At 46.3% G+C, this 16,696-nt stretch overlaps 1 protein-coding gene across 1 annotated transcript in view; it reads right to left on the minus strand.

Moving 5' to 3' along the window:
* Positions 1-3,424: 3,424 nt before the first annotated feature.
* ano3 (anoctamin 3) overlaps positions 3,425-16,696 on the minus strand; it is a 661,351-nt gene continuing 648,079 nt past the window's right edge. Inside the window, exon 28 of the mRNA XM_072466663.1 lies at positions 3,425-10,694. Within this exon, the coding sequence (XP_072322764.1) occupies positions 10,512-10,694 (183 nt within the window). The 3' untranslated portion in view covers positions 3,425-10,511. The remainder of the gene's footprint in view (positions 10,695-16,696) is intronic.

The following is a 16,696-nucleotide window of genomic DNA, read 5'->3' on the forward strand; positions in this document are numbered from 1 at the left end:
TCTCACTGGAGCCTGCACAGACTGTCTCACTGGAGCCTGCACAGACTGTCGCACTGGAGCCTGCACAGACTGTCCTGCTGGAGCCTGCACAGACTGTCTCACTGGAGCCTGCACAGACTGTCGCACTGGAGCCTGCACAGACTGTCCTGCTGGAGCCTGCACAGACTGTCCCGCTGGAGCCTGCACACACTGTCCCGCTGGAGCCTCCACAGACCTTCGCACAGGAGCCTGCGCAGACTGTCGCACTGGAGCCTGCGCAGACTGTCACACTGGAGCCTCCGCAGACTGTCGCACTGGAGCCTGCGCAGACTGTCGCACTGGAGCCTGCGCAGACTGTCGCACTGGAGCCTGCGCAGACTGTCGCACTGGAGCCTGCGCAGACTGTCGCACTGGAGCCTCCGCAGTCCGTCCTGCTGGAGCCTGCACAGACTGTCCCGCTGGAGCCTGCACAGACTGTCCCGCTGGAGCCTGCACAGACTGTCCCACTAGAGCCTCCGCAGACTGTCGCACTGGAGCCTCCGCAGACTGTCACACTGGAGCGTGCGCAGACTGTCCCGCTGGAGCCTGCACAGACTGTCGCACTGGAGCCTGCGCAGACTGTTGCACTGGAGCCTGAACAGACTGTCGCACTGGAGCCTGCGCAGACTGTCGCACTGGAGCCTCCGCAGACTGTCACACTGGAGCCTGCGCAGACTGTCCCGCTGGAGCCTGCACAGACTGTCCCACTGGAGCCTCCGCAGACTGTCTCACTGGAGCCTGCACGGACTGTCCGCTGGAACCTACACAGACAGTCAGACTGGAGCCTGCACAGAATGTCCCACTGGAGCCTGAACAGACTGTCGCACTGGAGCCTGCTAAGACTGTCGCACTGGAGCCTCCCCAGACTGTCGCACTGGAGCCTGCGCAGATTGTCCCGCTGGAGCCTGCACAGACTATCGCACTTGAGCCTCCGCAGACTGTCGCACTGGAGCCTGAACTGACTGACGCACTGGAGCCTGCGCAGACTGTTGCACTGGAGCCTGAACAGACTGTCGCACTGGAGCCTGCGCAGACTGTCCCGCTGGAGCCTGCACAGACTGTCGCACTGGAGCCTGCGCAGACTGTCTCACTGGAGCCTGCACAGACTGTCCGCTGGAGACTGCACAGACTGTCCCGCTGGAGCCTGCACAGACTGTCGCACTGGAGCCTGCGCAGGCAGTCCCACTGGAGCCTGAACAGACTGTCGCACTGGAGCCTGCTAAGACTGTCGCACTGGAGCCTCCCCAGACTGTCGCACTGGAGCCTGCGCAGCCTGTCGCACTGGAGCCTATACAGACTGTCGCACTGGAGCCTGCACAGACTGTTGCGCTGGAGCCTGCGCAGATTGTCCCGCTGGAGCCTGCACAGACTATCGCACTTGAGCCTCCGCAGACTGTCGCACTGGAGCTGGCACAGACTGTCCGCTGGAACCTGAACAGACAGTCACACTGGAACATGCACAGACTGTCACACTGGAGCCTGTGCAGACTGTCGGCTGGAACCTGCACAGACTGTCACACTGGAGCTTCCACAGACTGTCACACTGGAACATGCACAGACTGTCACACTGGAGTCTGCGCAGACTGTCACACTGGAAAATGCACAGACTATCGCACTGGAGCCTCCGCAGACTGTCCCGCTGGAGCCTGCACAGACTGTCACACTGGAGCCTGCGCAGACTGTCCCGCTGGAGCCTGCACAGACTGTCGCACCCTGCGCAGACTGTCGCACTGGAGCCTGCGCAGACTGTCGCGCTGGAACCTGCACAGACTGTCGCACTGGAGCCTCCGCAGACTGTCCCGCTGGAGCCTGCACAGACTGTCACACTGGAGCCTGCGCAGACTGTCCCGCTGGAGCCTGCACAGACTGTCGCACCCTGCGCAGACTGTCGCACTGGAGCCTGCGCAGACTGTCGCGCTGGAACCTGCACAGACTGTCGCACTGGAGCCTCCGCAGACTGTTGCACTGGAGCCTGCACGGACTGTCCGCTGGAACCTGCACAGACTGTCACACTGAAAGCTCCGCAGACTGTCGCACTGGCGCCTGCACAGACTGTCCGCTGGAACCTGCACAGACAGTCAGACTGGAACATGCACAGACTGTCACACTGGAGCCTGCACAGACTGTCCCGCTGGAGCCTGCACAGACTGTCGCACTGGAGCCTGCGCAGACTGTCGCACTGGAGCCTGCACAGACTGTCCACTGGAACCTGTACAGACTGTCCACTGGAACCTGTACAGAGTGTCACACTGGAGCCTCCACAGACTGTCGCACTGGAACATGTACAGACTGTCACACTGGAGCCTGTGCAGACTGCCGCAATGGAGCCTCTGCAGACTGCCAACAGTTGCCAACCCTTAACAAAACCCGTCTGTTTCTACCGATATCACCTCTGGAAGGCAGTTTGACAATTCTTTACATCTGTTAGCAGCTTGAGGTTAATGGGCCATCTGGGTCCTTGTTGAATGCAAGATTAACAATCTATCTCCTTAACCTATGAGATTTAAAGATTGAGAAAGAAATGGAGGGATAACAGGGATGAATTAAGAGTCAAATCAGGTACAGAAATAAAAGGAAGGAGAGGCAGCAACATTGGATTAAGAGAGAGAGAGAATGAAAAATAAAATAGTTAAAATTTTACTATGTAGAAGAATAATTTGTAACCTGCAGGAATAAAACTTTATTGTTGCTGTTAATCCCTTTCTCAGCCTGACAGATGAAATGAAAATGAATGAAAATTGCTTATTGTCACAAGTAGGCTTCAATGAAGTTACTATGAAAAGCCCCTAGTCGTCACATTCCGGCGCCTGTTCGGGGAGGCTGGTACGGGAATTGAATCGTGCTGCTGGCCTGCCTTGGTCTGCTTTAAAAGCCAGCTATTTAGCCCTGTGTGCTAAACCAGCCCCTATTGAGCCGCATTTCAGAGTCCTGTCGTCAAAAAGGTCCTCACACTGTTAAGTACCAGCCCTAATTTTCGGCGGCAAGTATAATTGGAAATTAAGCTGCAAGTGTAGTAATTTCGAGGAAGCCATGGGGAGGTTGTGAGCAAGCTGGTATTTTCGGCAGGTTAGTGGTGAAGCAATGCAAGTTGTCCAGCAGCTTGTGGTGACTTGCATTTCCTGGGCTATCTCATCTCAGCACATGTGGCTTCACAATTTGCGCACGAGTGCTGGCTTGCATTTTCAAAGTGCCATTACTTTGTCAGCAAATTCTGGCCCAATGCCAGACATCCGAATGGTGCATGTTTCGGAGACAGGGCTACATCCTGATTCCCGCGAAAGCAGTTCGTGTTTGGTATTGGGGAATAATTAATTGAATTAATGCATTAATTACAAAGTATATTTTCACTGATCCGGACACGGATGTGCATACAGTTATTTATTAATGAAAATTTTGATATCCAAATCTGTATAATAGTCATTACAATTTTTACATGTAAATCGTACAAAATTAAACAGCATTTTGTAAATATTACAGTACAGGCCCAAGCAAATGTATCAAATACTTTCTGTCTTTTTTAAGCTTCAGTTTGTACATACACACACACACAAAAATAAAATACTGTATGTTTCTCTCCAGGTGTGGCAATATGAATCGAGTGTCTGAATTGGTAACCATAACTGGTCAAGGAGTCAAATGAAATAATGCTCCCGCATTTCCTGGAACCAAGATCATTAGAGCTGAACAGAACTATTTGTCTTTTGAACTCTTGTTTCATCAAGACACAAGCTTAATAGCATAAACATTCAGTCGGGGGCGGGGGGGGGGGGGGGGGGGGATGTTTTTGTCTTGAAGTCTAGCTGAAGAATATGGTAAAATAGTTGCAACATCAAACCTCAGTTGCCACTGATACTGCCATATGCTAAATGATGCATTGAAATAAAGATAACCCCATTCAATTCATGCCAACATCTTGGGTTGCGGAACAATTGATTTTTCGAAGCAGACCGATGCATTGTCCCGCTCTCTATTTGAAAATGAAGTTTTTCTTAATTATCCCTTGTAAAGTTTGCAAACCTAAGTTGCATGCAGCATCACGTGATTCAGTAATACAAAATACAGAGTAATGTAACTCCCAAAATATATCTTTGCATTCACCAGAAGAACATTCGGCAATAACATAACCGGGGATCCTGAGAACTGAGCGCACCTCATTTGTAAACTGCATTCTAAGTTCAGAAGTTTAGATGATGTCCACTCAAGGACAGTGTGATGATTGAACACAAAATGTAGTCATTTTTAAGATTAATCTGTCAAAGGAAGGGTGAATTGTACATAACTTGTGGTTTTATTTTAGTTTCACGTTGTGAACTTTTTTCCGACCATGAAGCTGATCAACTGGAGACTAAACTCACTGACAGCCAGTTCCCTTCCTATACAGGGATGGAATTTCTTTCGAGCTTCTGCCACTCTGCGGAAAGTGATGGCGTCGAAGGAGGGATAGCCTGGAGGAGGACCGAGGGCCACAGCAGTAAGTGGGTAAGACAAGCACATTACCGAAACTTCAGACTAGACAAAAGTGACCCTTGAAGTTTTAGCCAACAAGCTGGAAGTGAAATGAAGAGAAAATACAAAAAAATACATTTGCTAACCTTGCAGGGAAAAAGGGACTAGCAACGACTGGGATAACAAAAAAATCCTGATACATGATAAAATGGTGACACAAAGAGAAAAATGGTAGCCAGGGAAAAAAAAGCACAGTATCAGCTGTTAAAGGCAGCTGCTAAAAACTTAGTCCAGTGCTACAGCAGGAGGAGTGGTCGGCTGAGAATAGGTGAAAATTGCAATGATTCAGCCAAAATAGTCAATATTCTAAGTGATTGCTTCCTCCAGTTATTTATACAGGGTGCCCTGAGCACCATGCACTCCCCAAACAGGGATAACCTAAGCAAAATCAATAACTAAGGCATGAGTGAGATGGAAGTCCTGGACAGGCTAAAAGGACTCAAACAGATAAGGCGCAAGGATTAGAGGTTGCTTATCCTACAATGCTGGTAGACATTAGGAATTAAATATTTGAAGCACAGAAAATCAATATTTTGGAGTCAGTGACATTGGAGACTTACCAGTGGATTGACATCATGGTTGTTTTGGCTAAGGCTCTGAGATGGCACTTTGTGTCAATGTTTATGCATTTTATTGTGATCTGTGTGCACGCTGCCAGATTTGGTGTCCCCCCCCCCACAGCCAATTGCAATCGGGGTTAACAGTGGCCAAGGCGTGACTCCACCTGACTCAACAGTAGATCCGATGCGGGCGAACGGCAGTGCCCATATTGAAATCGGGTGACCAAACAGGCATAGGACCATTCGCCCTACTTTCACTCCATGTGAAATAATGGAATTAATTATGTGGAATCAATTGAGGATTATCCTAGTAACCTCGATAAAATCGGTCGATGTGTCCAAATGGGGAAGATCCTGCTCGACCAACCTCCTCACCTTCTTAGAGAAAAGGGACGATGTAAGGCGACTGGGGGAGATCCGATGAGTTAGTGAACTCAACATTCCAAATGAAAGTCCATGGAACTCCAAACATTAGAAATCCGCGTAAAACTGGAGAATCGATAAGCGGATTGGCTGAAGGGTAGAAACAACATGCAGTTTAAAGGAGTTATGTGAGGAGAAATACTGTGTGGGTGTCTGAGAGCTTAATATGGATGCTACTAAAGTTAAAAATTTGTGGAAAGGATTAGGAATGACCATACCCTGAACATGCAGTCCTAAGCAGACCCTAGTTCTATTAGGAAACAAGGGGGCCGGTTTAGCTCAGTTGGCTGGATGGCTGGTCGTAATGAGGAGCAACGCAACAGCCTGGGTTCGATCCCTGTACTGGCTGAGGTTATCCATGAAGACCCCGCCTTCTCAACCTTGCCCCACGCCTAAGGTGCGGTGACCCTCAGGTTAAACCACCACCAGTCAGCTCTCAGAGGGGAAAGTTAGATTAGTGGACTGATCGTACTAGGTGTCAATTACAATGGGGCACAGGTTCAAGGTGAGAGGGGGAAGTTTAAGGGAGATGTGCGGGGTAAGGTTTTCACGCAGAGTGGTGGAGGCAGTCACATTAGCAATATTTAAGAGGCATCTGGATGGATTGGATTGGATTTGTTTATTGTCACGTGTACAGTGAAAAGTATTTTTCTACGAGCAGCTCAACAGATCATTAAGTCCATGAAAAGAAAAGGAAATAAAAGAAAATACATAATAGGGCAACACAAGGTACACAATGGGGATGGGGGACATGAATAGGGAGAAATAGAGGGATACGAAATGAGATAAGGGCAGGTTTTATTTTTAGTGAGGGCATCATGATCGGCACAGGCTTGGAGGGGCGAAGGGCCTGTTCCTTTGCTGTTTGTGTTCTTTTCTTTCTTTTCAATGACAGGATTGGTGCTAAAAAGTGATGGATTTCAGTAAAATGTCATTGCAGAAAATTATTACAATGGCCGAGATTTTCCTCTCCCGTCGGGAGTGGAAAACGTCGCTAGACGACCAAAGTCACGTCTCAAGTCAACATAAAAGCAGGAAGCGATTGTCACCTCCCCTGTCAGTGGCAGGACGCGTTTCCCGCAGTTCTACTTTGGGAACCTCACTGTAATAAGTTAATGTGTTCTTATCAGGCCCATACGTCAGAAACTGGGTCCACTGTGGCGTGATGTCAGAATGGCACGCAGCACAACTGGCCTCGGAAACGTGCACCTGGCAAGCAATACCCCCAGTGGAGCTCAGAGGGGAGCGGCGCAGTGCACAGGGGCAGAGAGCCGTGCCAGAGCAATGCAATATTGCAGCCAGCTTGATGCCAGGGTGGTGCACCTGGGTGAAGATTCTTTCATGGTTTTTCTCGCTGTGCACTGGGGCAGCCTTGAAAAATGGCACCCGGGTCTTCGAGTCACTGATTTGATGGCGGGGGTGGGGTTGGGACGTGCGGATCAGAGGCTGCCCACCAGCGATAGGGCGTGGCACCCCTGACTGCAGTTTCTTTCCTGTAACTCCCGGGAAGTATGGCGGAAAAAGGCACCATTGCTACCGTCGGGCTGAATGCTGCTTTGCCCACCGGACAGTGGCCTTTGCCGATAGCGGAGAAAATCTCAGGCGATGTATAACAAAAGAAAAAGAGTTTTTTAAAAATCTAGACATTGATAATGGAAATATGTTGCCTCGGGGTTTCATATTAGTGGATTTTCCCAAGACTAGTTTTACCAGGTGCATGTCTTGTAGTGTTGCATCAAGACAATGATTAAGAACTTTTAAAGGTTTAAATTAAAGTGGGACAGCTCTAGAATTGTGGTTTTATTACAGTGAATAAAATTTTTTATAAACTGTAGGAAATACTGGAAAGCTTGAAATAGCTTCATGCTGAGTATTGTACTTGCAAACATGCATGAATAAATCTTCCCGAGTAGCCAAACCAGGTAGAAAACTGCGCGAAAGAAGCCAATTTGTACCATACAGAAATTGCCCAACCCATCATAAAAACTGAGCTGCGACACGCACGCTTATCCAGTAACGGTAAACGCGCACCATTAATGCAAACAGCTGGAGGAGCTGTTACAGAACAGTTTCGCAGAAACTCAAGCTCTTCACTCTTTGAGGATTCACTTGTTTTCTTGTATACTCTGGAATTGGAGTGGGTTATTACTGTTAATATGCATGCTTCAAAATGCTCCTCAGCAACCATCCAGTTGAGTGTTCAAATTTCGGAAGGTTACAGGGCAATGCATCCTAGATGTGTAAAATTATTAATCAATTGAGGAACTGCACGGTGAGCTACGATATGGTCCCTTTTTGTTGCCGCCCGTTGCTTAGACTGAAGTAAAACTGAAGTGTAAGGAGTCAAATCATAGGAAAAGCTAGATCTTGCATCAATTCCGTAAAGCAATCCCTTTGGCCTCCGAATTTCAACTTCAACTAAAATAATAATAAACATAGGAGTAAAAGAGTTTCAAACCCTTCGTAGAATTACATTCTTTTCATAATATCAAAATTCTTAGATTGAAAGTAGCGACTTCTATGTTTGCACATACAGTGAATTAAATCAATTGTAACAAATAATATACAACAGATAAGAAAATGATACAGTGCTAGTAGCAATGCAGAGCTCATGAATTAAATAATTCCACTTGTTTGCCTTCTCTCTACTTTGTGAAACTAACTTTACAGAATGTTTTGTTTCAAGACTTTTCAAGCAACATTTATTTTCTGGAATGGAAGTGCTGACGATGTTATGAAGGTGTTCAATCCTATACTAAATAAGGCTCATCAGTGATGTACCACTCTTCGAACTGCATAGTTAATAATCTAATTGCACATATCACCTCTGTCACCAGGAAAAAAAAGAGAATTGACAATCGGCAAATCAAAGCTTCTTCTTAGGGAGCCATGCTTATAAAGAAGCCAGCCCACAGATACATTTTATATACTTGCATGGTATTACATTTACTGCGAAAAGGCATTCAAGTCAGTATAAAGTCACTAGAAATGGTTGATAGATTTAATTTTGATGTGGTAGTCTTACAACAGACCTTTTTTTGCCCATGATCCCTACATCATTGGAATCGGTATGTACAGCTTCTGTACCTTCACTGGTACCAACCTGGCTACTACTCTTGGAGATCACAAGCCCTTTTTAGCAGAGATATAAGAAAGTTGGGAAACAGCGGTGCTGTGAGTGTTAAAGTAAGTGTGTAGGATTGCGCTTACATGTTACATATCGCATTAGTTGCGATAATAAAACTGTAAGGTGTAACATGCAAGAGGTTCCTTGACAGTACAGCTAATAAACAAGGAAATTATGTTAAGACTTGAAAAACAAACAAGGAGAAAACAGAGATGCTAAATAAAAAAGGCAAACTTTCGAAAATTTTGGTCTGGTCGTCAGGCAACACCAAGTGTGAATTATCGCGGTGCAAGAGCAGCTCCAACAACATCGACCCACTCGGAGAAAGTAAGGAAAAAAATGTACTGATGCATGAAGAGATCCCTTATAGCAAAACATCTCCCTGTTATTTGCTATGTTGTGGCATGCCTCGTCAAAAATTAGAGATGTAGATTATAGATTCTATAAGGTACTCGATGCACAATTAATAACAGATAATGTCATGTTTAAGTATATTTTAGGGTTTTATCAAGGGCCTTCAGGCAGTACACGCTTTAGTGCCATTAATTGTGCATTGCTTATTATTATATCGAAAGCTGAGGCCTCGTGGCACAGTGGGAGTGTCCCTACCCCTGGCCCAGGCGTACAAGATTCAAGTCCAATGTCAGGACCTGTTGACCATGGAGGGAGAGTTCGACAGGTTCAATAAAACCTCAGGATCACTTCCCCACTATTCCCCAAATTGTGTGTGTGAAGATACGCTTCAATATCAAAGCAGCCTGAACTTAGTGCTTCACAGTCTAGTGTGCAGTGCTACAACTAGTGGAGGAGTGAATGGAAACACATAAGAGCACACATCTGTCCATTGAACAAGAGTAGGCTCTCAAAGGGATTTGTTGGGCTGTGCGTCCTTCTCACTGAACACAGCTCCAAAAGCCATTTCAATTGAAAGATTAGTGCATATACATATGCATATTCATAAATAGGTGATTTGGTCATTTCTGTCACACTATTCAGACATTGTGCAAGCCAATACGTAGTGATTGCTGTCACTTTTGCTCATAGAACATAGAAAATACAGCACAGAACAGGCCCTTCGGCCCACGATGTTGTGCCGAACCTTTGTCCTAGATTAATCATAGATTATCATTGAATTTACAGTGCAGAAGGAGGCTCTTCAAAAACAGCAGTGCAATGGGACCCCAAAATAAATAGGACAAGTATCTTCAAAACATAGCATAAGAATTTCTTGCAGAACAATCAGTTTATACAGTAGCCGTTGCCATTTTGGTTATCACCAATTGAATCCTCAGCAAAAATGCTGGCCAAGGTTTGAGATCTTTATTCAATCGTACGTTGGTCACATCTTGAGTGCGTGCGCCCTTGTTCACAAATGACCGGCAGTGGTTCAGTACTAGCCCGGCAGACCAGGCTGTGGTTTCCCTCGCTTGCATTCCTCGTTAAAAGCGAGCTTTTTCGGAGCAGTCAAAGAGGAAAAGTCAACTGATGGAGTAAGAAAAATCAGGAGAGATTCTAAATGAGCGGGGGCGGTGGGGTGGTGGAAGGAGGGTGGTACTGTTTGACGAATAAACCTCTCATTCTTTGGTAAATATGGATCGTATGATGGTGATGGGAACTGGTTCATCTGTAAAGTATTATTAAAAACCAAACATCACATCATCACATGGTTAACACTTGGCTTCCCGGATCTATTCCTTACATTGCCCGAAGCTCAGTGGATGGGCAGAACACTCTTTTCTTCTTTTTCTTTTGAAAACATGCATTTGATGACTATAATTATAAAATTTGCAAGAGCTTGTGCAGCAATTCTGGCATCTCCACCTTCTGTAGCAGTGCAGTCCATCTGGAGTGTCTGTTAACTGGTCTTATCGGTCACACTAAGGCCATTCGTGGTGAAATCTTTTCCCATTCTTTTTGCGTTCCCTTTGCAAATGTTCGAGCTCTGCTTCATACATCATTTCTTGAACCAGGTACTTCTCGCGCCGCATCTGGTCACACAGGTCTTTGGGCATGTCCGGGATTAGGTAGGCTATGAAGGACTTGATACCAAACACGAGGTGCTGAAAATAAAACAGGCAACATATTTCAACTCCAGCACAAACGATCATAGCCCATTTCCGAGCGGTGTACGATATTTTTAACATTTGTTTCTACTTCAACCCTTTTCTTTCTTTTTCTGCTCTTCTTTTCCACCCTCAAATTTAGCTGCACGTAAGATTATTTTTCCACCTCGATGCCCCACATAGTGAGAAGCATGTTTGTTTGAGTGCATCAGACCTTCTCCATGACAGGCTGACCTCCTTGTCAAAGGTAATCTTTGAAAACATTTCAGGGTAAATTCAAGTTGACAGCTCAGTTGAGCATGGCATCCAAATATGATCTCCTGGCAAGGTATGTGCTACTCATTTATATTATTCTTTTGAACACAACTTTGCTAATAAGGATCACTGGCCATAATGCAAATATATATTAATTGTGGTGTTATCATAAATATATGAACTGCAAGGATTAATGAAATGTCTAAAATCAGCCACTCGAGGGAGCTAGAATTACAAGAATATAAGACATTGATGCTAAGCCTTGTGGGGGGAGATAAGTGAAGGAGTTAGATAGAGGCAGACTGAAGAAAAGCTAGTGTGAGTAAGATCAGATCATAGTTTATAACAGTACAGAGATTAGTTGTAGATGAGTGTAGATTATATGTTAATAATCAACTATTATTTAGGAGTACGTGTCGAATCCAAATTAGTAGTGTTTTTCAAAATAAATTTAGAGTACCCAATTTTTTGTTTCCAATTAAGGGACAATTTAGCGTGGCCAATCCACCGACCCTGCATATCTTTGGGTTGTGGGGGCGAAATCCACGCAAACACGGGAGAATATGCAAACTCCACAAGGTCAGTGACCCAGAGCCGGGATCGAACCTGGGACCTCGGCGCCGTGAGGCAGCAGAGCTAACCACTGCACCACCATGCTGTCCTTAAATTAGTAGTGGTAATAAATTTATAGCTTTGTTAAGTATTTTGTGGTCTTTGCGAACACTACGCCAACCATCCTGAATTTAGCAACTCCAAGAACACCACAGTCATCATTCTCTCCGCTCACAAAATCAACGTCCTCTCAACACGAGTTTGAAATGGGAAGGTTGAAACAAATGTCCAAGCTTGATTTCCCCTCCAATTCTAATCTATTCCTAATTGCGTGCTCTCCTCCTCTTCTGTTGTCATCAGCGTGCTCAACATGTCTTTTTCCATCCTCAACCCCACCCCTCCCTCCGTTCTGTCTGACTCCATACATCGCTCATACCTTTAAGGTCAGCCAGCAGGAACCAAACCAAGAGATTCTGGTGGCGGCCTTGGCCGGGGGATGGAGCCCACAAGAGTGGGAAATGAGGCAGTCAGGTTGCTGCATTTTGGGCAGGATGTGAAATTCTGACTTCCTGATGGCGGGGTTAAGGCGCAGCGATAAAAAGGCGAGCAGTATTTCGGCAGCCTTTGGCGAGTTCACACTTGTGATTGCAAGCTGTAAATGCTCATGAGCGTTAAACGTATTTAATAAAGTTCTATCCTCGGAATGAAGTCAGCGGTGTGCGAGAATCTTGTTGCACCCGGTTCACAGTTGTTTAAAAGTGGTGTGCAGCTGAGTATAAAGTCAACAATTCTCGATTAACGCTATGACACCCAAGAGTGGGGAGAAGGAGATTGGTAGTTTGCATGGAGACTTGGGACCGGCAGGGGTAAGTCAGTGGTGAGGTTTTTTTTGAGTGGGGTAGGAGAGACAAAGCTTGGAGAGATTGTGAAATGTGAATAGGATAGTCATACACTTGAAGAGGAAATAGACACCCTTATTACCCAGGATTAGCAGATATCATAATTATTAGGTGCCAGGGGTAAATCCATGAATTACTCTATCCTTCCCTTCACCAAAAGTCTCACTAATTGTTTTAAGACTTTACATATGGGCTGCATTTTGTTCACTAGTCCAGATGTCCTCAGAAGTGCGCACTAAAGATTTAATAGCTGCATAAAGTATTGAGTAAACATGATTCGGAATATGAACGGCTGTAATATCAGAATGAAATTAATGTTTTTGAAAAAGCAATGAGCGTATTCCTGGAATCACTGGTAGAAACACTTGGTGTGGGCGATCGGCCAAGGTAAATATTAGGCAAAAAGCACAAACCATTTATCAGTTGGCAGTAACACTCACTAAGTTAATCTCATTATTCATCACTAAAGCACTAATTAAAATATACTTAACAATTTAAAATACATGATATTAACCTGGTTGCATCAAATTATTAATAACTGCTGCTTAAAGTGTGGTGTGCGGTACTGGATTAGGGAAAGGACCCGTTCGGCTGTGTCAGATTACACTTTCTTCGATTTGTTATAAACAACAAGTGGTTGATGACCCAGCAAAGTACTGAGATGGGGGAAATAGAGTACGAGCAAATATCATGATTTACCTTCTCTTGTCAATGATTTTACTTCAGTCTTGCATTACCATCTCTGCACATTTAATCATCTTTGATATAAATGCACTGAGCTGGGGGATTTCTGTGAAGTCCTTTTCCAATATTAGCAAGCATTAACTGAACACCCATTATCTACTCATTGCAGGCAACCAACACTATGATAATAATAATAATCTTTATTAGTTTCACAAGTAGGCTTACATTAACACTGCAATGAAGTTACTGTGAAAAGCCCCTCGTCGCCACATTCCGGCGCGTGTTCGGGTACACTGAGGGAGAATTCAGAATGTCCAATTCACCTAACAGCACGTCTTTCGGGACTTGTGACAGGAAGCGAATTCCAATTCAATTCAAAACCCAAGCATGCCCACATGCCCAGTTTGGATTTCAGATGTTTCTGAGCGTGTCAATCCCAAAGATAAAAAGCGTGTATGAATGCCAATTACCTTTATCAATTATATTCTCATCATGAAAGTAAATGACGGAGACATTAACAAAGGTGACAGGATGTGAAGTATTTTCAAATGACATTAGCCTTAGCCGTCAGTCTATCGATATTTTATGGCCCGTAACGTCCTGGCTCTCCACTGTCGGATTTTGGGGGTCACCTCAAAGGTGCACTGGGGGATCTTACTCTCAAGTAAGGGGTTCTTACTGGGGTTTCTTAAGTGCCTGGCTCTCCGACTTTTCTGGCTCAGGCCAGATAAGATCCAGGCAGCTCAATGGTAGCAATGGGCAGCACGGTAGCACAGTGGTTAGCACTATGGCTTCACGGCACCAAGGTCCCAGGTTCGATTCCCGTTTGGGTCAATGTCTGTGCGGAGTCTGCACGTTCGCCCCGAGTGTGCGTGGGTTTCCTCCGGGTGCTCCGGTTTCCTCCCACAGTCCAAAGATGTGCAGGTTAAGTGGATTGGCCATGCTAAATTGCCCTTGGGTGAGATGGGGTTTTTGGATTACGGGGATAGGGTGGCGGTGTGGGCTTAAGTAAGGTGCTCTTTCCAAGAGCCGATGCAGACTGGATGGGCCGACTGGACTCCTTATGCACTGTAAGTTCTATGATTCTATGAACAGGTCCCCGATCAAAAACAATCGGCAAGCCATTCGAATCCCACTTTTTGAGCACTTGGCCCATAACCTTGCCTGCTCTGGAATCGCAAGCACACATCTAAATACTTTTTGAATGTTATGAGGGTCTCTGCCTCCACACTTTCAGACAGAAAATTCCAAACTCCCATCACCCTCTGGTGTAAAAAAGTTCTTCCTCACATCCTTTCTCTGTCCAGCCCAGGCAACACCCTGGTGAATCCCCTCTGCACCCCTTCCAGTGGTATCACATTCCTCTTGTAATGTAGATTCCAGAATTGTACACAATTCTCTCGCTGTGGCCTAACCAATGTTTTATACAGTTCCAGCATAGGCCCCCTGCTCTTAAACTCTATGCCTCGGCCAATAAAGGTAAGTAAGCCATATGCCTTCTTACCCACTGTATCCACTCGTTCTGCTACCTTAAGGGACTGGTGTATATGCACACCAAGGTCCCTCTGATCCTCGGTGCTTGTCATGAGGGCGTAATCATGCAGTAACAAAGCGTGCAACAACAGGCCCGGAACAACAGAATGTTTCTTTCAAGAGGCACACATGTGCGACCGCCACAGCAATTTCAAACAGTGCAGCAAAGTGCCTGCGCATCACAAAGAAACATTAGAGCAAGCATTGGGAAAGAGGTCAGATGTTGCCTCACTCTTGGCCATCTTCACTTTAATTTTGTCCTTTTTCCTTCCTAGCGTTTGTCACCGCCTGGTGTTTGTCACCACAGAGGCCTGGTTTGCTTTGAGAATTGAATTAAAAACATAATAATTTAGAATGAGGAAAGAAATCTCCTGTTGACAGTTCTCTCTTTGTTACTGCATGATTACGCCGTCATGGGAACCACCGAGGATCAGAGGGGCCTTGGTGTGCATATACACCCGTCCCTTAAGATAGCAGTAACTTACAGGGAAGAAGGTGGGTCTTCTGGAGAGTGCCATCTTGTGTTAAGTTTTGCTCACAGCCAGTGAGAAAGGACCCCAAAGACGCCTTCTCTCTCTGTAATGGATGATTTTAAGAAGCATTCCAGCCAAATCTGTGAAAACGTTCCTGTTTAAAGGAGCAGACAGTCATCAGAACTGGCAAAGAGATCTTGAGTGTGAAAGTACAAGTTTTCCCAAAGCTCAGTAACCTTCGAACTGTGGGCCAGGGGCTGGGGAGAGCTGAAGAATTGAAGCTTAAAGTGGGAGCATTTGTGATAAATCTGCCAGAGTCTTGTACAGGAATCAGACCAGTAAAACCTGGTAAATTCCAGGGAGGCGAAAGCTCCCCCTGGTGATAGAAAGGCAGAAGAGCACCGACTTCAACATCATGTGTACACTGCCATCTGGTGGCTGGTGACAGGAACTGCACTGATCAGGGGCAGCACGGTCGCGCAGTGGTTAGCATTGCTGCCTCACGGCGCCAAAGTCCCAGGTTTGATCCCGGCTCTGGGTCACTGTCATGTGGAGTTTGCACATTCTCCCTGTGTTTGCATGGGTTTCACCCCCACAACCCAAAGATGTGCAGGGTAGGTGGATTGGTCACGCTAAATTGCCCCTTAATCGGAAAAAATGAATTGGGTACTCTAAATTTCTAAAAAAAAAGAGCTGCACTGATCTGAACACCCCGGACCTAGCTCCATCTGGTGGCCGAAGGGTGGATTCGTACCAACCTGGAATTCTTAGGTGAAACACCATCTGGTGGTTGAAGGACGGAACTGAGCCAATCTGAACCTCTCGCGTAAATCCATCTCCCAGAGGCTGCAACCACAGTAGTGAAGACTCATCCCAGACCTACCCCTTTAATCCCTTTTTTCATTCCTCACCAACAGAGACATTTTGAGATGCTCCATTTAGTTTGTCTTCTACCATCACAGCAATTGCACAATAAAATAATAATGGAGTTGTTGACTATTTAGAGCTACCAATCCGCTACGATTCATCTCCAACAGATCGAGACATAGACTTGGAATTTCTACCATGTAGGAGGCCATTTGGCCCATCGAGTCTGCACCAGCCCTCTGAAAGTTTACCCTACCTCCACCTATCGTGGGAACCCAACCTAACCGGCGCATCTTTTCGAAGGCGAAGGGGCAATTTTATTAGGGCTAATACACCTAACCCGCGCATCTTTGGGCTTTGGGAGGAAACTGGAGCTCCCTGAGGAAACCCACGCACACACGGGGAGAACGTGCAAACGCCACACAGTCACCCAAGGCCGGAATTGAACCCTGGTCCCCGCGGCGCTGTGAGGCAGCATTGTGCCGCCGATGAGGAACCCTGTAGTGATGGAGAACTTCATGGATCATAGACGCCAAGTCACATGTTCCTTCCAAACATGCTGGGTGGGATTCTCCGGTCCGCCAGCCGCGTTTTCCTGGGCGGCATGCCGTCGCTGGCAGCGGGATTCACTTCCCGCCAGCTGCCAATGGGATTTCCCATTGTGGCCACCCCACGCCGCCGGGAAACCCGTGGGCGTGGGAGCGCTGCCGGCGCATCGGAGAATCCTGCCGGCGGA

This window comes from Scyliorhinus torazame, chromosome 10, assembly GCF_047496885.1.
Source record: "Scyliorhinus torazame isolate Kashiwa2021f chromosome 10, sScyTor2.1, whole genome shotgun sequence".
Taxonomy (NCBI): Eukaryota; Metazoa; Chordata; class Chondrichthyes; order Carcharhiniformes; family Scyliorhinidae; genus Scyliorhinus; species Scyliorhinus torazame.